Here is a 26,855-nt window from a genome sequence, read left to right on the forward strand (position 1 = left end):
TCTCTCTCTCTCTCTCTCTCTCTCTCTCTCGCTCCCTCTCTCTGGCTCTCTCTCATTGCTGTCCAGTCGATTCCCACTCACAGGGACCTGAGAGCAGGGAAGAACTCCCCTCTAAATTCCCAAGCTGTCAGTCTTTACAGGAGCAGAAAGCCTCGTCCTTCTCACTGGGAGTCCCTGGTGGACTCAAACTGCTGACCTTGAGGTTAGCAACCCAACTCATAGCCCACGATACCAGGGGTCGGCAGCCGTGGCTTTCGAGCCATCTGCGTCTCTTGGGGTATGTACGTGTGGCTCTGCAGTAGATTGAAAATGAAAGCATCGTAGTCTTATTTATGAAAATCCTAAAGGATATTACTCAGATGATGGTGATTTCATTTGTTTGTAAAAAGGTATGCATGGCTCTCGAATAATTTTTAAATTGTGGCGAGGGTCAGGATCGGCTCTTTCGTCTCAAACGTCTGCCGACCTCTGTCCTAGACCACCAGAGCCCCCGCATCACGGGGCATTCGTTCTGCCCCATGTAGATGAGGGACCCTGGGGGGAAGGGCGGGAGTCAGATAATCTCACTTTCTGGCTGGGTCTAGATGTGCACTTGCTGCTGCAAAGCCGAAGCACCACGTAACGGTGTGAGGTGACCAGGTAGGTTTGTGGCTGTGGCTGGTGGGCACCTGGTGACATCCGACCTGCATGGAACCAAGTTTATCCAGCCAGCTCAGTGAGGGGGGCTGGCACGCAGGCAGCAGCCCAGCCTAGCACAGGGATGCTAAATGCTTTTAGATGTCACTACGCAGTCCTGTCCGAAAACCCGGCTCAATTTGGCCTGCCATCTGGGAAATGCTGGGTGCTTCCTAACAGCTGAGCATGTGTGTGTGGCTGCTCTTTCTCAGAACCTCACTTCGTGGCTTTTATCCTTTGTCCAGGCATGTACCCTCTCACTGCAGCGACCCAGGAGGCTGAGAGCAACCAGAAGCTGACTCATTTGCTGAATGCTGTGACCGACGCTCTGGTCTGGGTGATTGCCAAGAGCGGCATCTCCACCCAGCAGCAGTCCATGCGCCTGGCCAACCTCCTGATGCTCCTGTCTCACGTCAGACATGCCAGGTACTAACCCCACCCCACCTCCAGGGCAGGGCTTGAGGGGGTGTTCCGGGGAGGGTGAAGAGCTCTGAGGGAAGTGTCTGCAAGTTTGAGGCGTAGTGCACCTCTGAAGGGAATCGGGGGTGGGAGAAAGGGTTTCCTCCGCACACACACCTGTATCCAGAGACTGAGTGTAAGCACATAATAAGCGCCGTGTGAATGTCACGCGGCCCCGTATGGGATCTGGATGGCCTCCTGTGCTGTCCCAGCTGCTGGGGTGATGGCTGGTCTATGAAGTTCTCACGGGGACAGTCCCTCCCCTGAATGAGCTGCTGCCCTGCCCTCTACCCCCAAGGCTGAGGCTGCTAGGCCATCTGTGGGAGGAGGGCCACTTAGATCGCTGGGAAATGACAAGTATCTCGGCCGCGCCAGTTCTTCTTTGGAACAAACGTCGTTGCATGTCCAGTTCAGCGACCTTTAGTTACACCCATCACTATGCCCAACCATCACCCGTACCGTTCCCCAATTTTTCACCAACCTTCATCTGGTTATAGATTGCCCATTGCCAGACCACCGACTCCGTGCTGTTGGCTAAGCGTTGCACTGCTAAACTGCAAGCTCGGTGGTTCAAACCCATCAGCTGCTCAAGATTTATAGACTCAGAAACTCCGTGGGAGGTCCAGATGAGTCCGTTTGGTTTGGGGACGCCCTCTCTGCAGGCACGGTGCCGGGCCTCTGTGGCCAGCGGTGACACAGCCACTGCCCTTGTCGTCAGCCGAGGAGGTGGGTGTCAAGAGCAGCAAGCCAACAAAGGGGAAAGGCTGGTGGGCACAGGACGGGGTGGGGTGCCCTGGCTCTGGCAGGGGAGTTGGGAAGACTCAGCGCTCCCCTGAACCTCCGCCCCTTCTTGTCTTCATAGTAACAAAGGCATGGAACACCTGCTCAGCATGAAGTGCAAAAATGTGGTCCCCATCTACGACCTGCTGCTGGAGATGCTGAATGCCCACACACTCGGGGGCCACAAGTCCTCAGGGGCCGAGGGCAGTTCGGCAGAGGAGGAGAGTAAGAACAAGGAGGGCTGCCAGACACCCCTGTCTCAGTGAGCCACCCGCCTTGAAGGGCAGAGACTGACCCAACTTGGGGTGCAGTGTGACCCTGTTCCGAAGTCGTTGGGCTTCATTCTTTTTCTGCTGTGTGGTGGCCCCCCATCACTCTGGCAGGCTCGGTCGCCTACCATCTTCCCCACAGCCCTGGGAGCTGAGAGCCTGATGAGAAAGCTCTGGATACCGTGCGGTGCATTGGAGCCGTTTGTATCAAGGGCGGCCTCGTAGGATCGCACTGCGGTGCCTCTTTTCTCGTCCCCCACCCTCTCACCCCTTTGGAAACAGCTCCTGAAAGGTGTTGGAATGAATGATGAGGACTTGACTTGGGAGGGTTGCAGAGTAGAAAAGGCAGAGGGAGAACACGGCGCTGAAGGGAGTGGCCTCCCCCTCAGTGTGCTGCCTAAACTTCCCCTAGAAGAGAGCCTGGTACCCTCTTGGATCATATCAACAGCCAGAGCAGCAGCAGTGGAGAAATTAAGTGATGTATTGCATCGAGCAAATCTATTGCCGAAAACCTCTTCGAAGTGTTCAGAAGTAAAGCTGTCACTTTGAGAACCGAGATGGGCCTGCCCCAAGCCAGGGACTTTTCAATCACCTCATATGTCTGTGGAAGCTAGACACCGAATAGGATATGACCGAAGAAGGATTGATGCATTTGGATTACGGTGCTGGGTGAAAATTACTGAATATACCATGAACTGCCCGAAGAACAAAGAAGTCTGTCTTGGAGCAAGGACAGCCAGAATGCGCTTTTAGAAGTGAGGACAGTGGGACTGGGTCTCACGTAGATGTGGCCAGGAGAGACCAGTCCCTGGAGAAGGACATTGTCAACGCGATGGACTGACACGGTGGTCCAGGCGAGGAGTGATGGTGAAGTTGGCACAGGTCTGGGCTGTGCGTCGTTCTGTTGGAACCGACTGAGTGACACCTCACAACAGCACGCCCCTCGGGACCACGTGACGTAGCTTTGAAGACCACGACGACGATCAACTGACCAGCTTCACAGAACTACCTCACAGGCCTGTGAGGACTGATAGCACATGCTCGTATGATTCTGTCAAAGCCAGGAGGATTGTCTACTAGGGAGCAGGTGGGCATGCTGGGACCTACATCCCAGCAGGGTGTGGTTTGGCAGCGCAGAGTAAGAACTTTCTATTCACGCCGTCTTCGGGCTTGATTTTCACTTGCAGAGGCTTGCTGGCCAGCTGGGGAAGACATTACTTTCATGGAGGATTGTGGTAGTTTAAAATCTTCTAGTTCCTTCAGCTGCCCTTCTTTAGGACTCTGTGGACCCAAGGGGCCCAGCATGGAAAAAGAGCCATGATTTATAGGACTGGGACTTATTCTGGGCTTTGCCAGGGACCCCAATGTCAGTGGTTAATGCACCCTACTGCTCACCACAGGGCTGGCATCTGAATCCACCGGCTAGCTGCTCCCCAGGAGAAAGCTGTGGGGCCTGCTTCTATGGAGTAGCCTTGGGAACCCAGTGGGGTGCTTCTCTTCTGTGCTGCAGGTTGGTGGTGGGGATGAACTCAACAGCACTGGGGGAGGGGGTCCTTTTGTGAGCAGTGCGGCTCACAGCGGGGTAGCAGCCACCGCGGCCACATCAGCCAGCAGAGGAGAGCCCTTCGAGAGCCCTTCCCGCTATGGTAGTGCACACGGCATGGTGGTCGCTGGAGGGATGAGTGATTGCACACACCCCAGGGTGTCAAGCTTACTGGCCAGATGGAATCGATTTGATGAGCCCAGCACTGAAAGAAGACCCGTCTGTGTGTGAATGTGACTCAAAAATAGAATTTTTAGGGAGAAGTATTTATAATGAGAAAGAATTGTTTTATACCCTAGTGCTATCTTAACATATTTTCTTATCAGAATATTTATAGAGTGGATTTGGTGAAAAAGAAATTTAGTAAAAATGTTAGTTCTTGTTCCAGGTGGAAGATAAGATGGGACCTGATGAGAAATGGGTTTGCTGGGGAGGAGCCGAGAAGACCATCTCAGCTGGCTTTCCTTAAAAACTAAAAATCCTGGTCCAAATCTCGAGGACCATTCGGAATGCACAAAGTGACTGGCGTGTGTACTCTGGAAAGGGGTGATGAAATCGTAGTGCTTGTTATCTCTGACAGTGTCTTAAGGAATGCCCCTGCAAAAGGAGATGACATACATTCCCTTTCAGAAACAAGGTTCACTTGCCAGCACATTTCCAGTTGGAAATGAAATATTTCTATTTAATAAGATTGGACACATTTCTTTAAGCTGCTGAAATCTTTTTTTTTTTAAATCAAGGTTATGTGAAGGAAATAAAAACCCCCCTCATATTTAGTACCTGAAAGTGTTCGTGAAGCACTTGTTTTGTGCCAGAGTTCCCAGCTCCTCACCTGTTCAGTTAATCCCCATCATTACTGTTCCCAAGAGTTTTCAGCTGCAGAAACTCCGCTTGCTCAAGCTGATAAACAGCTCAGTGTAACATGACACATGTCCAGTTTAAGTACAGACACTGATCGAGTTTGACTAGTTAAAAAACTTTTAAAACAGAAAGTATTATTCAATTGCATAATCCCTTCATCACATGCATCCTGACCGGCGCAGCTGCTCCGGTTAAGCGGGGAGGTCCACTTTTGGCATGCCCCTCCAAATGTCCAGCACCCCCTGCAGACAGCTTGCACAGCACCTGTGACATGAAGGCTCAGGCCTACCTTTTTCCACTTGTGTCAGTTACAGGCCCAGCGTGCTACACTGACCGGCTAGAAGCCCTCACACTACTTCTGGCCAAGTATGTTTTACCTGCCTGGCCAGCGAGGCTCTGCAACAGGACTGCTTGGGAAGGAGTCACTTCTTGAGCTTGAGTGGCCGTGCCATGGGGGCAGGTCATCTTTGCCTCCAGCTGCACCTCTAGCTACGTTGTCGGCCTGGCTTGGATGGGGCCCGCAGGATCCTTGACAGGACAGCAGTGGTGACAGGTGGGAATGTATTCTGCCCTTGCCCTTCTCTCCTAGGCTCCTAAGTTAGTGGGCACAGCCGTCACCTCCCTGTATTTGCCCTTGCTTTTCTCAAACGTGTTTTCGTCGAGTATGTGCTTTGGAAATTTGCTCATGTACCATGTTCACATCCCTTAGGCACTGGATGCTTTACTGTAGGGTGAGAACACCTGCCAGTTATTCTGTGCAGCTTTCAGAGTCACCGGGACTCGGGCTCTAGTGGCGGCTCTCTGATGCGTCTTGTTTCTGTAACATGCAATCTGCTTCTCACCCTTTTGGTTGGGGCCCAGGACCTGTTGGGTTTGAGTAACCCCAAAGGCCTTCTCTGCCAGAGGGCCAGCCCACAGGCCCCTCTGCTTTGGGCAGCGCTAGCCCAGTCCCCAGTCATGCTGCTGCGCTTGCTCTTGGTGGATCTAAATGCCAGGACCATGGGTCCTGTGTACCCAGAGCCCACCGGCTGGCTTCACCCTTTTTCAGATAAATGCTTTGTATCCTGAAACCAGCTTGTTGATTTGGAACTTTTAGTAAAAAACGACTGCTCTGGTTTGAAAGCAGGCTTTGACTCCTGCTTCCCGTTCCTCCAGAGAACCTTCCCGTTCTGTGTCTTTGACGCTCGTCGGACTGTTGGCTGACAGAAGTGTTACATGGCACACGCTAAATAAAGTGCTTTCTCCCACCAGAAGTTTGGTTTTAAAAAATGTCTTTGTTGGGGGCTGAAGGTAAGACCATCACTAACTGGTTCACATTCTGTTCTGAATCCTATTCTGCTCCGGGCACAGAGCTTTTGAGGGTCCAGTGCAAGCCCAGGAAGAGGCACGCGAACATGATGCCTGCGGACGACTCTGGCCACAAGTCAGCCTGGCCCGCTTTCACACTGGTGACACATGGAAGGCAGGTGGCATTGCCTGTCACCTCGGTAGGATGCCCAGTCACCTATTCATTCTCTCTGCAGGGAGCTGGGAATGGAACCCACTGGGTGGAAAGAGCCTTTCTCCGGTAGCCATGCAGCTGCTGCTTGTCCGACTGCCCCTTGCTCCTCCAGCCCCTCTGAGGGATTCACGTTGACAAGGCCCCCCTGCCCCCCACCCCCAGGCTCTGGATTCAAGACCTCATACGTGAAAAGAACATAAAACTTGGAATTAAACTCAGTCAGCTAAACACACACACACACACACACACACACAAAAGAATCAGTCCAACCGTTTGGAGTTTAGCTTTTTTTTTTAATTGGAAACATCTGAGTTGTACATGACACAAGTAACTTCAAGTTTCTATACCAATCCCCGGTGACCACACAGTTCAACAAAACTTGAAGCATCATCTTGAGTGTGAAAAGGCTTACAAAATTTAACTTACAAAAACATCCCTCGCAAGCCTGCCGTGTGGCATTGCACTGTACATGTGATCCAAAATCACAGCTAAAATCGGATTTCTTTTTTTCTTAAAAAAATCAAAGTTTACATTATTCATACAGCTTGAGCATTATTAAAAAAATATGCACAATGATCACATGCATGCAATATAATTTCTTGGAAAAATTTGAGTGATATAAAAGAGTAGACCGAAGTCCAGCAGAGTATTTGGGGTTCTGTCACCTGGAGTTCAGGAAGGCTCGCTCCTAAACGGTCTCAGAACGATTGTTTCAGTCCATCGACAAAGGGGCGCATGTGTGGATTTCGGAACTGTTTCTAAGGCAGAACCTGCCGGCTTGATGTTACACTATGTATTACGTGGTGAATGCTGCAGCGACATGGTTGTGACGGTGCCTTATAAAGGAATTAGAATTCACAAAGTGCGTAGTAGCTGCTCGGGAACCTGCCAGCTCTAGAGCCCCTGAAACCCACCCACAAGCTAGCTTTGCAAATCCCCAGGGGGAGACTGCAAGGGGCCCCTGCTGGGGGAAGGGTCTGCAGCAGGAGCAATTCCTGGAACGAGTCGCCCACGGGTGGGGCTGGGGGCCCATGGGCAGGGTGCTTGGTAAATAGGCTGTGTGCGGTGCTGCAGGCCAGGCCTCACCCTCTAGGTGGGGGGCGGCCCATTGGTATACCTCAGCATGGGGTAGAAGGACCGTGCGAAGTTGTTGGCCTGAGCGCAGCTGTAGTCCTCTTCGGAGGTGGGCAGCAGGCAGGCCAGGAGCAGCAGCAGCAGCAGCAGCAGCTGTAGGGGCAGTGCCACCCTGATCACCCGGGAGAGGAAGGAGCGTTGTGGCCGTGAGCTGCCAGCGCCCGGCACCCTGCCAACAGAAGAGGTTAGGAGCGACTCAGTAGGTTCTGAAAGCAAAATCCACGCACGTTCCCTGGTCCCGAGGACTTAACATAAGAAATCCTGGACTTGATATTCAAAGGGGGCCCAAGACTGGTGGAAGAGAAGCCCATCCTTTCCAGCTAAAAGCACACCAGAAAGCCAGGTTTACACCAGGGCACCGAGGGTGGCATTGGTCAGAATGGCATAGAACGGGTGACACATCACCAACCACGAGGCCACATTACCTGTTGTCCTCCTGCGCCTTGCCTTCTGCAGTGCTCTCAGCCCCAGGCTGCTGGGATAAAAACAACAACACTGTGAGCAAACGGAGAGGTGAGTGCTGCCGGTGAGGAGCGTCCTTCCCTATATAATAATGCCCTCAGACGGGTCTCCCCGCGACGCCTCGGAGCCTCTTGGAGCACTGAAGATTAAACTCCCTGACACAGGAGAAAGTTCGGTTTGTTCCACTACTGAGTGTTTCACATCCCTGTGGGCGGATCTGTTTTAAGGGCGAAAGGAGGAACCCCTTCAACGATGCTGGAAGGATTCCGTCTTTCACAGCCCCCTACGAAGCCCCATGAAGTGGAAGGGAGGAGAAGAAAGCTTTGGTATCCAATCTTCAGAAAGTGTAGGTTGATTTGGGGGGGAGGAGGGTAAACTTTGGACTCGCTGGCTGAGGCTGATTCAACAGGACACCTTTGAGGCCCAAGTCACTGTCGTCTCAGAACTTCAGAAAATAACCACTGTGGCAGAGGGTTGAGGCCGTCTGTTGCTTTCGAGATGCACACTCTTGGAAACCCTGCACACAGTTGGTTTGGGGGGGCTCTCACCTTGGCTTGAGTAGCTGAGCCGCTGTTGGCCGCTGGGTGCTGGCCCCTGGAGTCGATCCGGTCAATGCTGGGCAGAGATGGATCTGGGTTCTGAAATCCACACCCAAAGGGTCAGACCAGGGAAACGTAAGGCTTGGAGCAGTCTCCAGAGCTCCCAAAATGGGCCATCTTCTGAGTCTTCCGAGTGCCCCCGACCCCCTTAAATTTCTCTCTTACCGAGGGCCCTCTGCTCCCCCCATTGACGGAGACCACAGGGAATGTGAACTAGGCAAGGCCAACCCACAGCACAGACACAAACAGGTTTGCAGCTGCGAGAGGGAACCAATGACGGCGGCGAGCTCGGCCCCAGTCTGCTGTGAGAAGGTGGTCGGCCAAAGACAATACTTAGCGGCTTCCAAAAATTCATGGGAAGATTCCATTTTCTTTAGTTCCCTTTTCCCCACACTTTTTGGAGCCCCCTAGAATCGTCTGAAAGAGCCTGGGCAGCCTATGGGCTAGAAATTGAGCTCTTATAACCACAAGGTTGGCGAGTCAAGCCCAGCAGATGACTCTCCAGAGGAAGGCTCTCCGCTCTGGTCAAGATTCACGGCTTTGGAGAGCCTCACGAGGCACAGCTCACTTGGTGGTGGCAGGATTTTGGTTTTCGTACCGTCTTGGTTGCCAGGGGGCACCATAAAGATTCTGGAAAGGAGGGGGCAGCGGTCCCTGGGAAGCTTAGCAAAGCAGGTGCTTGACTCCTGGCTGAAAGGTTGGCAGTGAAGCCTCTCCGGAGAGGCCTTGGGGGCAGACCTGCACAGCCACCTCGGAACCACCTATCTGCTGTGCACCCGTGGGGCCGCCGCCAGTCAGAACCGACTTGAGCCCAACATGCAACCGCAGAATGGAGGGCCTGCTGGCCTCCGTCTGGTGAGGCCATGGCCTGGGTAGTCCATGTGCTCCGAGTGACGTTGTCAAGGGAAGAAAGTACCCACGCGAGATGTGGCCGTAGACAGTGCCGTGCACTTGAAGCTGTCCTGGGAGAAAGCCCCAGGCCAGGCGGAGAGGACAGCGGATCAGAGTTGCTCTGCATGGCCCGCCACACTGGGAGGTCGGTTCTGTTAGCGCTCTTTCAGGCCACCCACCCCTCGGAAGGGGCCTGCGGGCGACTCCAGCCCACATCCTGCAGAGCCTGGCTTTAGAGTTTGTCTCTCACGGGACCCCTGCCCTTGTAAGACTCACAGGTGGACTCACCTGGCTTCCCTGCAGGGACATTAAGTCTTGAGACACCTTTTCAAGTAACTGTTGGAACTTCTTCCCGATCACATGTACTTTCTCGTCAGCCTCCACGTAGTCTTCCCCGTGGCCCGTGCTGAGGAGGCTGCTCGAAAGCTCCTGTAAGCTGTTGACTTGAGGTTGACGTCCCCGTAGCTCCTGTTCGAGTTGCTGAAGACAGGAGAGAGACCGAACACGCCGCTTGTCAAAGGGAAGCCAGTGTGGCCTGGTGAGGCTTTCTGAGTGCCAGGGGAGTTCCGCAGGGCATCATGGGTGGTGGTCAACTCCCATCTGCCTGCCTCGTAGCAGCTGGACAGCAAGTAGGTAGTCACCCCTCTCCCCCCATTCTGTATTCCTCCTCGCCCTGAAGACCGTGAGGCCCGAGGCGTCGGAGAAGGGAGAGAAGTCATGTGTGAGGACCCAGACGTTACTCAACGTGGCAGGACGTCAAGGGAGATTCTAAGGCCAATAAATTCATACCGGCTTCCATACACTACTTCAGGCATACGGAGTTAAGGTGATTGGGCAAATCACGGAGCCCTGGTGGTGCAGTGGGTTAAGTGCCCACCTGCTAACCCAGGCTGCTCCGAGGGAGAAAGAGGGGGCTGCTAAACACTCAGTCTGGGAACCCTATGGAGCTGTCCCACTCTGCCCCGCAGAGCTGCTGTGAGTCAGAGTCAACTCGGTGGCATTGGGCTGGGTACCAGGCACCTTGGTGTCCATCGTTCAGGGGGAGTTAGTGGACTTGCTGCCCTGTAGGGAAGCCTGATAGTAGACACGTGTGGTTTTTGAGATTAGTTAAAAGGTCAACCTCTCCGTCACTCCACCCACCTATCCCAAGTCCTTGGCGGCCACCCGGGGCCCCTGCTGTCACAATGGGTGGGGGCGCAGATCCCGAACCTCTCCACCCATTGTTACAGGAAGCTCCACCGGAGGGCAGCGCTGCTGAGAGCAGGCGTCTCAAAGATTGCAGGGGGAGCCTACGCGGCCTTGTAAATGAGAGCTCTTGGATGGAATTTAAGGGTTAAAAACGTCCATCGAGTATACACTGGGGATTAAAATCACCACTTTGTGTACATGGGGAGACGCATGGAGGTTTGTGGGGTGTGTGTGTGACGCGGCAGCTAGCCTCCAGGAAGGCTTTTCCACACCAGGCAGAGGGAAACTACCTCACACAGCTTCCCGCGGCTGACAAAGTAAATGCACGAGTCGTTTTCCACAAGTAAGCAGTCGACCTAAGGGGTGTCTGGAGACAGTAAATGTCCGCGCCTAAGTTTCTGAGTCTAAGGCACGCTGCTCTGGACCTTGGCTCTTTGTCCCTGCGCATTGCTCTGCTGCAGAGCCGAGGGGGGCACAGCTGATGGCAGCCAACTGAACGCGAGTCGGACAAACCCCACTTGCCCGAGAACTGTGACCAAACGCCCAAGGCAGGAACTCACCGTGAGTGCTTCCTGCGACTCCCGGAGGGCCTGGGGGTCTGCCCCGGGATCGGTGACGCACGCCTCCTGCCTGCGGTTCTCCGTGCTTTCCAGCCACAGGAGCAGGCTCTGACTCAACTCCCGGAAGTCCTTGAAAAAGAACAAGGTCACAGCACTGCCCTCCCTTAGAAGGGGTGGCTTCTAGTCCATCATGGCCGTCTGTTCTTGTCTTAACCAGTGACAGAAAAAGAGAGGGGCCAGGTCTCAATGAAATGCCAGGCCCCAGAGCACAGCAGGAGAAGCTGGGCAGGAGAGGGGTGCAGCCCAATCCCAGGCGGTGTGGTCGATTTCCCCGAGAGAGGGGAAAGCCCCGATGGAAAGGATCACACCATTAACTACTCTTCTGTTCCCTGCCTCAGTGGCTACGGGGCACTCCACCCACTAGCACTGGCGATGGCCCATGGCTAGGGCTCCGTGAGGCTGAGCTGCTGGGCTCAGGCTCCCTAAGCTAGGTCAGAATGAAACAGCAGTGTGCAGCTAACATGAGATGACGACCATTACGCCTTTTAGTCCTCAAGAAAACCCTGTGACTGGGTACTAATCTTATTCCCGTGTTTCAGAGGAGAAAGCAAAATCCTAGAAGGTTCAACGACTTGCCCACAGGCACACAGCTACTAGGTGACAAGAGTTGGATTAAAGGGCGCCTTCTCTTTGGGAGCCAGGCCTCCTGGTCACTCTGTAGAAGCCTGCCTGGCAGAAGGACAGAGAAGGGGGCCATGTGGAGGGGGCACTGCCATCCCTGCTGGAACCCTGTGTGGAGGAGGAGTTGACGAACTGCAGGCCACTTAGGCGGCAGGTGGGTGGCGTGTCTTTGGAAAGGCACGGTTCCTCACTCAGGCCAGAGCAGCAGCCTGCCTGCGATAAAAATACCTGGCTTCTTCCACCTCTGCAGGCCCGGGAGCCTGGCTGCTGTGCTCAGGGCACTGGTTCCGGGTGGCCTGACGCCCAGTCAGCGTACCTGGCACTGCATGAGCGACTGCCGCAAGCCCTCTCTCCAGTGGTCCACGGCCCCCTGCGCTGCCTCCCAGTGCAGGCTCAGCTGGTGGAGCCTGTTCTGGAGGTCCTTGGGCTCGGTGCTCTCGGCGAGCAGGAATTCCTTGCTGCTTGAGTTCACGGAGGCCATCAGTGCCTTGGAGGTGCCAAAGGCTTTTACGATCTCCTACGGAAGAGGGAAAAGACCAGGTGAGGCGCTCTGGAAAGCATCCTGGGGGGCTCCGCTCGGGCCGCACTAGGGAATAGATCTTCCAAACGCTTCCCCAGCTGCAGCCACAGAAACAAGAGTGACCTCGCCCATGACTGGCTGGGAGACGTCAGATGAGGAGCTGCCTTACAAGGTCGGTGAACTCAGCCACAGGCAGGGCCAGTGGCCTCGTTCCAGGTGCTGACTCACCCTGCTGACCTCTACAGCTTCTGCCCGCTGGAGGGCTCAGTACAGACTTTAGACCAGGTTACAATTCTAGGTCTCCCAGGTAAAATATACCCAGTTACTTGGCACTGGCCCCCCAAGTAGCACAAATAAGCAGAAGCCCTGGTAGCGTAGTGGTTACAAGTTAGGCTGTTGATCCTAAGGCAGGCAGTTCCAGACCACCAGCCACACTGCGGGAGAAAGATGAGGTTTTCCACTCCTGGAAAGAGTCAGTCTCGGAAACCCAGAGGGACAGACAGGTCTGGCCCCCTGCAGGGTCGCTATGAGTCAGAATCAACTCAATGGCCCTCAGCTTGTTTGTCTTCTTAAATCACAAATGGTATTCCTAAGGATGAATAATGACCCCTAACTTACCATGGCAGAGAGTCCACTAAAGGTGAAGATCTGAAACTCAATAGTAGTTGCTGTCGAGCTGATTCTGACTCATGAAAACCCCCTGGGGTAGGGGGGTGGGGGAAACACACACTACGAAGGTGTTCAGGGTTTTCAACGGCTGGTTGGAGGGAGGTGGACCACCAGGCCTTTCTTTGGCAGCACTTTCCAGGTAGACTTGGACCTCCAGCCTTTCATTTAAAATTTGAGCATGTTCGTACCACCCAGGGACTCCGAAAGTAACAAGAGTGCCCAGCTACCCCCAGACCATGGGCTCCAGGCCACTCCAGAGCTCACGCTCAGAGCACTCCAACGTACAGGCCTTACATTGCCACTCCTGGCCTCAAGGTTCATCCCAGGGTTTGGAAGGCTCATTCTGTGGGTGGCAAATCCTCACTGCCCAGCACTCTTTCCAGGAGTGCGCCAGTCCTCCTCACCCCGCCTTTCCAAGATGCTCCACCTCTGAGCTGGACAGGCGTCCTCACGCACACTTGGAAGGGTGGATGGGAGTCAGTGTGACATATAAGTTGCTGGAAGTCACCCCTAGAGCCCAGAATCGAGAGATGTCTCTGAGGTTTGACTTTTTCAACACTTGGGGTGGTGGGTCCTTTATAGATGTTCTTCAGTATGAAAAAAAGAAATCTGTGTCTGTGGCATTACCAGTGAGTGACCAGAGTGATGGACAGGTTGGCCCCTACCTGACACCATTTGCAAGGTGCAGTGTGTGCCACTCACAGGGTCTCAGTTCCTCTCTCCCAGCAGACCCTGACCTCACCTTCAGTCTCTTCACCCTGAGCTCCAGCTCCTCGAGTCTGGGCGCAGGCGGTGCCGTCTTCAGTGTCTCTAGCTCGGCCTCGGTGTTTCTCAGCCAAGCGGTGATCGTGTTGATGTCAGAGTTCAGCTGCTGCAAGTTTTGTTTCATTCTACGCTTGTGGTGGAGCTCTTGGGGTTGAATCAGCTCCCATCTCTCAAAGGCACCTGGGATAAGAAGCCGCCAATTAAAAACCAGCAAAACTGCACACGCGTCTCTGCTCCCAATTAAGGGTCAGTGGGGGCAAAAACCTTTCGGGAGGGGCAGGAGTTGGGAGTTCTCTCTTGGCCTGGAGTGTGCAGTTGCACCCCTACCGGGCTCTGGTTCAAGGTCTGTGCTGCTCCACTCCCACCAAGGCTGGAATGGGGTGGGTGGGTGGGGAGGAAACCCAGCTCGCTGCCAGTATGTGGTGTGGTCTAAAGTTCTGTGCTTAGTGCACACTGCCGTCGAGGGGCTTCCTCCGTAGTCCATGAATCACCAGGTCAGTGCTATCAGTTGTAGGCTAGCTGTAAGGGGTATTCCTTAGCTATTGCTCTTGCAATCACTGAGCTGACCTTTACACACAAGTGCAGTCTTTAAAATATGCACTTCATCACATGATGCTCGTTGGATTATGGCTACAGAAGAGCTTTGAAGCAACGTGCTCAGTCCTGGGGGATTAGGTGATAAAATACAGCTCAGCAGATTTTAAAGTAACACCCACGGTTGTCGAAGGAAGTTCAGGAGTGTCTGCGAGTGATGTGGAGTCAGCTGCTAATGAGCGCTCTGTTGAGCAACCAACTTCACGGAAGGGCCCCATTCAGCTGGAAATCTAGACCCTGCCCCTCCGACTGAGGACCTCCGTTTGGATCTACCTGACTGCTGCCCCGCCTGCCCTGCGTCTTCCTGCTGGGGGCTGCAGCTCACGCCTCTGGGGTCTTCTTTGCCACCGGTGGTGCCCGAAGATAACAGCAGCTTTGCCTAGAGACAAACACGTTTTAAGTTACCATTGAAAGATTAGAGCTCATTCTGAACGCCACTTTACAAGAAGGAAGAGCAGCCTGGCCACTCTGCAAGCCCCAAACAAAGCCAAGTGCACTGCCTTCAGGTTGGTTCCAACTCACAGCCACTCTCTAGGACAGGGTAGAACTGTCCCCAGGCGGCTTTCCAAGACTGTAGCTCTTTACAGGTGTGCCTGGTGGTTTCCAACTGCTGACCTTGAGGTTAGCAACCCAGTGGATACCCACTTCTCTGGTCTGTAAGAACAGGTAAGACAGGAAGGCTCAGGGCCCTTGTCCTAAGTAGGCAGCATTTCCAGCAAGCAGAGCTAATGACGGAAACAGAGCTTTGGCAAAGGCCCTCGAGGCGGAAAGCAGACCAAATGGCAGTGACAGAGATAAAATGGACTGCTTTAAGGTGCAGGCTGCCCAACGCTCCTCCAAGGACCGGGCCCAGGAAGCATGAACCGAGGAGCTTGCGAGGCTGTCTCTGCGCGAGCACAGTGTCTTACAGGTTCCTACTCAGCCTCCCAGCCGCTCTGCAGAGGTGGTTGGCACTATGAGCTCTGGGGATGGGAAACCCTGTGGAGAGGGCAACTCTGCCTCTGGGGCAGCGGTTCTCAACCTGTGGGTCTCGACCCCTCTGGGGGGTGTCGAACGACCCTTTCACAGGGGTTGCCTGATTCATAACAGTAGTGATTGCAAGAGTAATAGCTAAGGAATACCCCTTACATCTAGACTACAACTGATAGCACTGTTATCAGTACCAACGAAAATAATTTTATGGTTGGGGGTCACCACAACATGGGGACTGTATTAAAGGGTTGTGGCATCAGGAAGGCTGAGAAACACGGCTCTCAGGTCTTTCATTACCAAGAGTTTAGCTTTTACTGCACATACGGGTTCTTCTAGCAGCCCAGCCCGGATGGGGCTATGATATGGAAGGCACCCACCCCCAAATGTTTGTTTTTTAAAAGTCAAGTCATGCCTTCTTTGGCTTGAGTTCATATGGCCTATTTGTGTGGAACGAAAACACCCTTCAGAATTGTGGTGCATACCTGGTTACTGACACAGTGAGGGCCGGGCTTGTTGACAGTGGCCCGCTGTAGGGAGAACAAGTGAATCACGGGAGGAGCCACCCCACGAGGGCCCTGCAGGGGAAGTCACACTCGCGGGCTAGTCTGTGTCCCCTAGGATGGCAGGTCTGATGCCACACAACGGAAGGCGCAGATGAAAAGGACAGCTGTTGCTCAGCCAGAGGCAGTTTCTGACTTGAGCACAGGAGGCCCCTGCGCACACCATCCTTTACCAATCTCCACTCCTAGACGAAGGGCATTCGAGAACTCACCCCGTGACGCCTACATGGCTTTGGGTCTAACGGACATTTCAACGCCTTTGCTTCAAAATCTTGGTCCTCTGAATGACCCGGGGCCACCGTCAAACCCTAGGCTGGCTTCCCCCTCAGCTCCTGCCCATCAGAGCATGCCTAAGGAACTCTGTTACCTGAGGAACAGGTAACTGGTGGAGGCTGCGGGGTTGGGGGTGGGGTGTATACACACCTGAGCAAGCATTTTCAGGTATGAACAACTACAACGCATCACACCACACCAAACTCATCACCCTAGATCAGGGGTCCTCAAACTTTTTAAACAGGGGGCCAGTTCACTGTCCCTCAGACCCGTTGGAGGGCCGGACTATAGTTTAAAAAAAAAACTATGGAAAAATTCCTATGCATACTGCACATATCTTATTTTGAAGTAAAAAACCAAACGGGTCAAAAACACCCAGCAGGCCGGATAAATGTCCATGTGGCCCACGGGCCTTGGTTTGAGGACGCCTGCCATAGATAGTGTCAAGGCCAACTCACAGCAGCCCTATGCGAGGAATACTATGGATGGCCACCTCTGAGGGTCTTCTCTGTACTACGCACTTGATTTGAACTTGGATGCCTTCATCCTAACAACAATTATCATGTGAAGTAGGATTATCTGCAGATGAGGAAGCCCAGGCTCACAAAGTTCAGGAGTCAACCCACTGCCAAATATTTTAAACAGCAAGTCTCACGTCTTTGGATGAACTGGATGGTTAAAAGGCGAATGTAAAGGCTTGAGTTCTCGGGAGCTGTTCTGGAAGCTGGCCCTTCAATGTTCCACCATCGGCATGGTGACGGACCACAGCGATAACTGCCGTTGGCTCAGTGCTGACACACACGGTTGGTTTGGGGTCAGAAACTGTCTATAGAGCTGGTCAGTGCTTCCAGGGCTCAGCACCGATAGCGTCACCAAGGGAAAGCCAACCCAAACAGGAGCCTGGGGAGGGCGCCCTCAAAAGCAAAAACCTCACTCTCATTGAGTCGATGCCCACTCATGCGGCCGTCCAGGACAGGGTAGAACCAGCCCTGTGAGTTTCTGAGACTGGAAATCTGTATGGGCACAGAAAGCCCCGTTTTCTCCCGTGGAGTAGCTGATGGTTTGAACTGCTGACCTTATGGCCGACAGCCCAGCAGGTAACCTCAATGCCACCAGGGCTCCTCGGGAGGGAGTGCACAGAGTATCTATCCAAGTATCTATTATGCATGGACTGGGGGTCAAGACTTACGTAGTCTGGCTTGTAAGGGGTGCTGGCATCCGAGGGGATGGGCGGCACATTCCTGTCACCTTCCCTCGGTTTGTAGGGACGCGTGTGGCAGGAAGGGCTGTCAGGAACATGCCACGAGTGGCTCTCAGAAAGGGACTGGCCTGAAACAAAGAAGGCAAGGGACGGTCCATTCCCGTGAAGGCGAACGTTGGTGTTTGGTTACACAGAGAACAGTCATGGGTAAGGCGGCATCGGGTTATGGTGTAAAAAACGAGTTCTGCAGCTTCTCTTGCAAAGCATGCATGTTTGCAAAATGTCAGTATGTCCCAGGCGGGCATGAGATGAGAGACATGCAACCGGACAACACTGCCTTCGCTAGATGGGCTTAGACGGAGGACAACACACAAATGACTTGCTGCAGGTGGAGGGGTCTTTGGAGCTGGGGCTCGGAGGTGGTGACGCTGAGCTGCAAGGCTGGGTCTGGGGACCAAGGGGCCAGAAGGCCTCTCGGGTGTCCGAGGAAGAGAGTGTGTCCAGGTGGACTTGGGAACCAAAGGGCCGCCCGTGGCTCGCCTCCATCACTGCACTTGGGGTGGGTCAGCGAAGGCAGCTTAGAGCCACACATCTGCGAAAGGCCGTCTGCGTGGACCACAAGTCCGACGCCACCTCTGCTCCCACCCACCCACTCCTCCGCTTCCCAGGAAATGACCCTAAGCCAGGCGACCGTGCCAAACCAAGCCGCCATGAAGGATGTTAGGTCTGGGCCCCAGGACTTCAGCAGTCAGGTGGAGGACACAGAAACCGGGCACCACGAAGAACCCCTGACGGGAAGGGAGGGGAGGCGTGGAGGGCGCTGGTTGCGGGGGTTGTCACAAGCACGCGGGTATGTGTGAGTATGGCAGTGTAAATACACCATGACGCGAGGGCCGAGGCGCATGGTGTCCACGGAAGGCGGAGGTCAGACATGACACGGAGACGGAGCGGGTTGCGGGTGCAGTGCGCGCTGCAGCGTGCTGCCACGTTTGAGATGCATGCAGGGGCGGGGGCGGGGCCTACCAGAAGATGCTTTCAAAGTTTTTGTGGTCATTTTAAGATAGGCCTCAGGGTTTTCGGGGATTTCTACATCTGAAAAAGAATAACGCCATGTTCCTCACTGGAGGAGCACGTGGATTAATGCCCAAGAGTTACGCTAAAACAGCAGACACGTCGTCAGCTGGAGGAAAGACAGACTTGCTCCCCTGTGGAGGGAAAGACTTGGAGACCCCAGCAGGATTGCTCAGCCAGCCCGGCCGGGCCGGCCCAGGCAGTGGCAGGGGAGAGGGAGGCCAGACAGAGACTGGAGGCCACCCTCTGGTCAGCGCCCAGAGCCGTCAGTGAGGGCCACGGTCTCCAGATGAATGTCCTCTCTCTGACTGGGCCCGTCCTCAGGGAGCCGCCTCTCAGCTGGCGGCCCAGTGGGCAGGACGGAGCATATGGAAGAAGCCACAGAAAGCCCGGATCAGCCACAAGCTGGCGAGTGGACCCTCGATCACCGAGGACTGACTGAGTCCTGAAGGACCGAAAACACCGCCGAATGGGTCCACTTCCAGACACTCACCTGACAGGGCGCTGTAGTACGGGCCCTCCTCGTCGTCTTCGTGAGAGGAGGAGCCCCCCACGTCCCCTGTGTGGTCCCACTCCAGAGGGATGGAGTCCACGCTGACGGGGGTCTCACAGCCAGACCGCTCGTGCCCCGGTGCCGGGGGCATCAGCTGGCAAAGGGACTGCGGGGACGAGGGCCCCTCGCTCTCCCCTCTCTTGCACCAAGCGTCACCGGGGATCTCTCTGGGGTCTTCCAGGTCTGTCTCGTTCTCTGAGGCCTCCTTCTCGTCTTCCAAGCCCTGCTGACAACAGGGGAGACGGTTTTCAAAAAATGACCAGCTCCCAGGCTCCTACCGCAGACGGGAGCGTTAGAATTCGGCGCCCGTCCGACAGGAAGAAGGTGGCTGCCCTTCCCCATCCCTAAGGCAGATTGGAAAGGAACTCAAACCTTCCCCGACCCACGTCAATTGAGAACGGCTCTTTCGGGGTGGTGCTCAGAAACGGAGACTAGAATCAGTATTTCCCCAAAGCTTCATGGCCCCCCCCTTCCTGGGGGGAAATGAAATTTGATCAGCTAGGTGGAAAACAAATTTTACCTAATACCCCCTGTGGGTTGCGACCCTTTTGGGGGTCGAACGACCCTTTCACAGGGGTCGCCTAATACATCCTGCGTATCAGATATTGACATTACAATTCATAACAGTAGCAACGACAATAATGTTATGGTCGGGGGTCACCACCGCATGAGGAACTGTATGAAAGGGGCACGGCATTCGGAAGGTTGCGCACCACCACTCTAGAAGAAAATGGAAGCCAACGTTTCAGGGATAATTCATGGCAGGAACCAAGCCATCGCAGAGCACACACGCAAAAGGACATTAGCATGCTCTGGATGAGTCCCGCACCTTCAGGGACCCCATGTGCCCAGTGCTGATCACTCAGTGGCTGCACCCACATGGGTAGCAGTAGTGCCTCAGTACACCTCCCGCACCCACGGCCCCCGAGTTGGCGCCGGCCCGCAGCGTCCCTCTAAGGCGGGGTCCAACTGCCTCCGTGGGTTTTCAGACTGCAACTCTTTATGGGAGTAGACAACCTCTTCATTCTCCTGCTGAGTGGGGCTGGTGGATTCGAACTGCTGACCCTGCAGCCACCGGGGCTCATTTAAAAATGAGGGAGCTAGAGGGTAATTGCTGAGGCTCTTTCTGACAGGGACACAGACACATTTGAAGTTGACCACTTGGGGATAGAAAACAAAGAACAAGTGGCCAGTGCTGTTGGTCACTGAGCATCCAGACTAAAACTCCAGGCCCACAAGGTCAGTGACCTTAGAGGAATAGCTTTAATTAGCGCCACCTGAACTTCCCTCACCCCGCTATCTGTCACCAGGGAAGATCAAAGTTGTTCAAAAGCAGTGCATTTGGCATTTCAAAGGTGAGAACCACGTACCTGAAAAGCAAGGCTATAATGGAAGCTCCCAGGCCCTGAGATAACGGTAAAGGGGTGCACACGCCCAAGCCTAGCACAGCGGAGCCAGGATCATTTGCTCCTAGGGGTACGGACACAGGCCAGAAAAGCCGTCCTGAAGATGATACTGCGAACACCTACGAGAAGCCAGGGCTCTCAGCAGTGCTCTGCCCTCCCTGCTGGGTGGTGGGAAACGGCTAAGGAACTGTGGCGGGGACACCTGTGGCTTAAGAGCCAGCGACAACAGTGGAAATGAAAGAAACTCAAGACACACGTTGTATATTGGATAGCACTGAATACATCAGAGCTGGCCATTTTACAAGCTACGTCCCCCAAAGGTTGTTCAAATCCAAACGGTAAACGCTGAGTGGCCCAGCGACCCCTTACCGGAGCACGGGCGGTCAGCCGCCGGTGGAACCGGGAGACCCTGCCGAACACCTCCTGGCAGTACCGGTGCACCTCCTCCAGCTCATCCTCAATCAGCACCGCGTCCAGGGGCTCGCTCTTTTGGATGAGCTGCTCTCCGAACACGATCAGCTGGTCGATCTTGTTGGTATTTAATGTAATCTCCTGCTGGAAGCCCTATTTGGAATATGAAGAGAGAAGGATTTTCCTGGGGGCTCCCAGTAGTTTCTTACACACCACAATGGGGCGGGGGCGGACATGATGGGGACAAAACCAAAATGCCATTGCTTGGTCCCTTCAGTGAGGACGGCAGGGTTTATCAAGTCTGTAAGTGACGACAGAATTTTAATCATTGGTAAAGTTTGTACGCACATCGTGCACCCCCACCCACTTCCTTTTGGGCACTGACTCTTCCGTTTAAGATCCTTCCCAATGCTTAAGCACGATGGCTATGTAGAATGACTAGGTGTGAAAACGAGACTGTCTTATCAGGGACTGGTGGGCACAGAAACCTTCCTGTGATAAGCCACCAACGGGCAGGCAGTCACTTTGGTGGACGCCAAGTGTGTGCCATATATATACAGTTCTGGCAAGGCACACTCTTGTTTCTTAACCTCTTCAAAGACCTGACCCAAGAGGGAACTAGAGTGCGACGATGGTTCTTGGGTAGCGGGAACTATGGACATGGTGGGCTGCTAAATGAAAGGTCAGGTTGAAGGGCACGCGGAGGCGCTGCTAAAGCACGGCCCGGCAGCGAACGTCTCAGCAGTCAGCCAAGAGTATGCCCTCCGGAGCACATGCTACTCCGGCACACGAGCGGTCCCCGTGAGTCCAGCTGCTGTTTGTACGCTGAACTGATGCGGTTCATTAACGGTGGGAGAACAGAAGGTGTCTGTTCTTGGCCCCACCGTTCCCCAAACAGCATCTTATGAGCTTCTGTGTGGAGCCCCGTGGGAGCATCCTCCTACTGGTTGACTGTAAATGACAACAAGACAAATGAGCCTGTGGCAGGTGAACTCTGGCTGCTCTAACTGTTCTGGAATGTGGTCCTAGCTTGTCGCGGGAGGTTTGGGGGTGGCAGGCTCGACCTCTGCAGAGGTGCATCCTTCACAGAGGAGCCGAGGCAGCGATGCTTACGTTCAGCTGGCGCATCTTGTCGTCAGCGTCACTCTCAGAGAAGTGCTCCACGTTGGTCAGCTGCAGGTCCATCTCGGTGAGCCACACGAGAATGCTCTCCCTGGTCCCCTCAAACTCCTCCCTCTGGTTGGTGAAATGCTGTCAGGGGGGGCGAGAAACAGCAGTGCATGTTTGTGTGGGCCGTGGAATAAGTTCAGCCAGACAGCAAGGTCCCTGGAGGGCCAAAGGATAGGGTGGCCAGAGCACCAGGGGAGAAACCTGTCTGGGGAGGGTCCCAGGAGATCTGCAAAACCCCACAGCCACAGGGCGGGGGCAGGGCAGCAGGCTGGGCTCTCCTCATTCCTGGCTGCATGGCATTGCCTCCTAGCTATCCCGAGCCCCAACTTCTTCACTCGAAAGGGAGGGAGAGCGACCGGATGAACTCTAACGGCTGGAAACAGCAATTCTCTAGCCTAAATCAGTGATTTGTTTGTCTTTAGGGGTAAAATTTAAAATCTATGAAATCTATATATATATACACACAATGAAAAACATATTATATATATATACACAATAAAATATACGTATATATTTCATTGTGTGTGCATGTGCATGCATCTATATATCTACCTATCTAGCTTTATGTTGTGTTTTGGTGAGGTTTTTAGGTTCCTGTTTAACCACTTCAAAGCACATTCAAAGCACACCAAAAAAACTGACCCCGTGGGTTTGCAAGACTGTAACTCTTGACAAGTGTAGAACGCCTCCTTTTTCTCCCACAGAGCAGCTGGTGGTTTCGAACTGCTGACCTTGCGGTTAGCAGCCCGATGTGTAACCCACGACACTGCCAGGGTTCCTGCTGTTCAGGAACACTGGCTATATTTTCCACACTGGGCCAACATTCTCATTTCCCTGCCGGTTGTTCCATTTCCATTCATTACTCTCGGTTCCCGTCTCCACCTGTCTCTCTCACTCAGCTTTTGGGGAAAGGTGGGTTGTTGGGCCTCATGTGGATTATCGCACGGTCCTTATTGTAAAATACAGGCCCACGGCGCTCCAGTCATCAGTGAGCTTTCTGGTCTCTCCTGTGAGGAGCTCCTTGGGGGGTCAGGCTGGCACTTGGGCCTGTTTTGACCCACGAGTTTTTGCAGAAGTGCTGGGCGACAGAAGGCCTCGCAGCTTCAAGACGGAAAAGCACTGCTCTCGGGGCAGAGCTTGGCCTCGTGCTGCATTTGACTCTATGGACGTGGTTCTGGCCCGAGGAGCTTTATCACCTCCATGGAAAGATACCTGCCTCTCAGCTTCCCGCCCCAAAGATGGGCAGTTCTCAGACAAATGTCGCATTCTGTGCCCAGGGAAGCTTTAGGGTGGTTAACAGTTAAGCCAGAATATAAGGAATTAATACAACGGGGTTTCTGAATTATCACAAAAGCTAGCCGATTTCTTCCTAAGAGGGTTAAAAAACCATACCAAACCCAGGTTCTCAACTTCCTTTCTTGGCTTCATGAACTTTCTGTCCTGAGAACACAGGCAGGGATTAAAATTCATTCATTCCTGCAGCTCCGCCCCACACCAGTCCTGTCAGTTTATACCTGGATTTTCCAAAGGTTTGCATACTGCATCTTCTGAATTACAGGAAGCTGAGGTGAATGTCTACAGTCACAAACGAAACCCAGCCTTTGCAGTGAGGCAGCCGGCTCTGAGATTCAGAGGCAACTCCCTGCCCCCAATTGCTACCATGCCGAGGGGCCAGTGTGCTTTGTCCAGGTTTCCCCCAGTGCAAGATGCAACGGGACAGAGAACTGAGCAAAAGCCAAGACTTCCTGAAGTTTCTCAGACTGCACTTTCCCCAGACCAGGAACGCAGCTTCTAGACTCTGACGTGCATGCCTCTGGGGGTTCCAGAAGCCTTAGAAAGGGATGGCTTGCAAAACAAATCCCGGAAATAGGTTCTGCCTAGAGTCCCAGTTGCAAACACCACGTTAGGAGGCATGATGGCTGGCAGCTCTGGGCTTGAGCAAAGATAGCTTTGACCTCCCCATGAAATCTTCTAGCCTTGGCTGTGCCCAGCACGCCCCCAGCTTCGACGCACGGTGGAGAGCCGGGGGTCGGGGAGGCGCTCACCCGGAGTCTCCGCAGCACGGCTGCGACCCGCTTCTGCAAGTTGTCCCAGCGCTGGTTGCCCTCGTGCACCATCTGCTTCAGTCTGCTGGCCGTGTCGGTGCGGTTCTCCCGGGCCAGCCGCCGGTACTGCTTATTGATGAGCTCCAGCTGCGTGAGCCTCTCGTGGATCTGCCGCTGGAAGGCCTGCCACCCAGAGAGAAGGGGTCCCCGTCTGCCACAGCACCTGCTGCAGCTCTCCTCGTTCTCCCGGCCACCTGACGACCCCGACATCCATTCAGTGCCCAGGACATGTCAGGCTCAACCATGGTGGGGGTGGGAGTGGGGTGGGGATGCCAGAGCAGGAACATGTGCCAGGCACCCCCTGCGACCCCGCATGACCTGCTTTGAGTGGTGGATCCCCACCCTGAAATGGCAAGAGAGAGCTTACTCCACCCATCCTTCAGAGGCTAAGCAAAAGAACAGGCTTTCTACAAAGAGAAATCAAACCCTGAGACAGACAGGCTGCCACGTGGACGTGACTTCAGGACACGCTGAGCGAGGTCAGCCCATCACACACGGACACACACTACCTGGTCCTAAAGCTTACTGGTAGTGGCTGGGGTGGGGGGTTCAATGCCTATGGGGGGGGCATGTCTGAGTCTTTGTTAACAGTGGTAGCATCACCACATGGTGAACATTATCAATGGCACTCAACGATACGTGGACAATTAACTCGGTGACTTGGTAACTATTGTGTCGTGTGTATTTTTGCCGCACTAAGCACTGACATGAAGAGGTTTTAAACGGTAAACCAAGACCGGGCTGTCACGGTCACTGCACGGCAGCTGGTGGCCGCTTGTGACGCCGTGGTGGGGGGCGGAGGCCATGCAGCAGGAGCCACTGGCAACGCCTGTGCCGAGCTGCTCCAAGAGGCGAAGGCGCTTACCTCACACCTCTTCAGTTCTTCTTTGGCAATTGTGTACAACACCTCTGAGGAATTCGGGTAGGCTGCCAGCCTCTCGGCAGAGTCCAGCCAGTCTTCGAAGCGGGAGTAATCATCGAGAAACTTCTGCCACAGGCGCCACGTCTCTTCAATCCTGAAGGAAGGAAAGCCGGTGGGACATGCCGTCCATTTCAGCTGCGCCTCCAGGTACCTCATCGGCCCAAGACGCCCCTTTCCCATGCCCACTGGCACACACACCGGTCCCCAGCCCTTCCAGGAGAGAACCAGGTCACGGCTTCTTCCTCCCGGGAGTGCCAAGCCCCTCAGCGCTCTGGCTTCAGGAGACAGCTACTCAATAGCTGCTCCCTGAAGGAAAAGGGGTCAGCCCACAGGGACACCCTGAGACACAGCACCCTGGTGGTATTTTCCTTCACCCATCCAACAGGCACTGGCCACGCTCGCGGAGGCTCTCTGCCGACACCTGGCCCTTTCCTGGACGCAGTGACTGCTCCCAGCTGCTTGTACTGAGGTCGGCAGGGAGCACCCGGGCTCTTACTTCATTCGGCGCTCCATGGACATGGCGCAGATGTTCCTCCAGCGCCTGTCGAGGCTCCTGGTGGTCTGCTGGATGGAGTCACACTCGGTCTCGTTTGCACAGGCGTCAGAGTCGTGCAGGAGGACATCACAGATGTTGAACACCGACTCCACCCCTGCGCTGTGCTGTTCAATGTCTCGCTGCAGGTCCTACGGTCACAGCGGGGCAAGACAAGCCGTGGGAGATTGGCATCACAGGGTCTCCACTTTCTTCCTCCCTCTCTGCAGCCCAGGGGGACAGCCGTGGTGCATCTCCACCTTGGAACCAGAGGCACCGGCCAGCCAAGTCCTCCTCATCACCCAGCACAAAGCCTGAGAACTGACAACTGGGCTGAGTGATGCTGACGAACGTGTGTGTAGAGGGGGATGGCAGTGGGGGGACTGATGGGGGAGCCCTTGAGAGCTCACAGGCCCCCAACTTTGGTTATGCACGGACCTACTCCATAACATGCAGATTCGGTGTCAAGGGAAATTGAGAATTTTCTGATGTCAAGTTTAAATCTCAAGTTTAGCAGCAGGTACTCTAGGCCTTTTATACTTAACAGAAGAACTACTGAATCTAAGAGCTTTGTGGTATCCCCCTGCCTACACACACACACACACACACCATGCAGCCAGCCGCCTGGAGTGTCCAGGTCTCCCACGTGCCCATCTAAAGGGCGAAAATGAAGGCGTCCAGGTGAAGCGGTGGCTGGGCCTTTAGGATGGAGTCTCACGATGACGGCAGTGATGCCGTTCCCCAGTCTGAGAGGAGTCATGTTCACGAAGAGGAAACGCGTGATCAGAGGGGAAGGTCTGAGAACTTGTTAACACCTACACATGGCATTTGTTTGCAGCTATGGCCCGGAGAGTATTTCTTCTACACGTCACCGCGACAGATCGAGGGGATGAGAAGTCTCCCCCGCCAGTCGGGACGCCTTTTAGGCTCTCGCTGGCATCCGCAGTCTGTGATAGTGTGACCTGAGGTCACACTCTTAGATGTAGCATTTATATTATTGTTTGTTTATACTGACATTAATATAACATTTTATGTACCATTTTGCTGTAAAACAGCAAACTTAAATTCTAAGTTTTGAATACTACAGCAATTTGGGGGGGGGTATGTGTGATACTTTGCAGCACTTTGAATAAGCCACTCAATAAAAATTTCCTAGATTCAGGGAAATTCAAAGTATGGGGAAGGTTATTTTTATATGCACCTGCCAAAGACCGCCAAAGGGCAGCGTTTCAACACCCCCCTCCCCCTGCTGCCAGCTACCTCAATCATTCTAGAGATAGCCCTCGTGCCCCTAGAAAGGAAGGACGTTTTCTTTTTATTCTTCTGGTAAAATGGGCAGTCTGGATCATTGTGTGTTCAGATGGATATAAGAGGATACACTGAACTGCAGGGCAAGCAATTCAATCCTGATGAAAAGCGAGGGTCACAAAGCTACAGCCGGAGGACGCTGTGTCTTCTGGTTTGTCACAGTGTCCCTGTGCAGAGCGCTGTGACGGGGTGGGCGTGGGGTCTTTGCAAAATGCAGGAT

At 54.1% G+C, this 26,855-nt stretch overlaps 2 protein-coding genes across 3 annotated transcripts in view; one reads left to right on the top strand and one right to left on the bottom strand.

Moving 5' to 3' along the window:
* Positions 1–5,840, top strand: part of ESR2 (estrogen receptor 2) — a 49,720-nt gene extending 43,880 nt beyond the window's left edge. Inside the window, exons 7-8 of the mRNA XM_045287624.1 lie at positions 921–1,101; positions 1,997–5,840. Coding sequence (XP_045143559.1) covers positions 921–1,101; positions 1,997–2,180 — 365 coding nt within the window. The 3' untranslated portion in view covers positions 2,181–5,840. The remainder of the gene's footprint in view (positions 1–920; positions 1,102–1,996) is intronic.
* Positions 5,841–6,360: 520 nt separating this feature from the next.
* The window catches only part of LOC101660633 (nesprin-2), a 74,560-nt gene continuing 54,065 nt past the window's right edge, over positions 6,361–26,855 (bottom strand). The window contains exons 16-31 of one of the 2 annotated variants that reach the window (XM_045287804.1): positions 25,292–25,479; positions 24,739–24,889; positions 23,814–23,996; positions 21,712–21,849; positions 20,557–20,751; positions 18,722–19,004; positions 18,181–18,249; positions 17,146–17,285; positions 14,425–14,530; positions 13,535–13,737; positions 11,920–12,120; positions 10,923–11,051; positions 9,463–9,654; positions 8,233–8,322; positions 7,648–7,694; positions 6,361–7,391 (exon numbers count right to left, since the gene is read on the bottom strand). In XM_045287804.1, the coding sequence (XP_045143739.1) occupies positions 7,178–7,391; positions 7,648–7,694; positions 8,233–8,322; positions 9,463–9,654; positions 10,923–11,051; positions 11,920–12,120; positions 13,535–13,737; positions 14,425–14,530; positions 17,146–17,285; positions 18,181–18,249; positions 18,722–19,004; positions 20,557–20,751; positions 21,712–21,849; positions 23,814–23,996; positions 24,739–24,889; positions 25,292–25,479 (2,529 nt within the window). In that variant the 3' untranslated portion in view covers positions 6,361–7,177. Of the gene's footprint in view, positions 7,392–7,647; positions 7,698–8,232; positions 8,323–9,462; positions 9,655–10,922; positions 11,052–11,919; positions 12,121–13,534; positions 13,738–14,424; positions 14,531–17,145; positions 17,286–18,180; positions 18,250–18,721; positions 19,005–20,556; positions 20,752–21,711; positions 21,850–23,813; positions 23,997–24,738; positions 24,890–25,291; positions 25,480–26,855 lie in introns of both variants that reach the window. The other variant, XM_045287805.1, reaches the window with a different exon arrangement.

This window comes from Echinops telfairi, unplaced genomic scaffold (assembly GCF_000313985.2).
Source record: "Echinops telfairi isolate 266 unplaced genomic scaffold, ASM31398v2 ScPeMD7_18;HRSCAF=68, whole genome shotgun sequence".
Taxonomy (NCBI): Eukaryota; Metazoa; Chordata; class Mammalia; order Afrosoricida; family Tenrecidae; genus Echinops; species Echinops telfairi.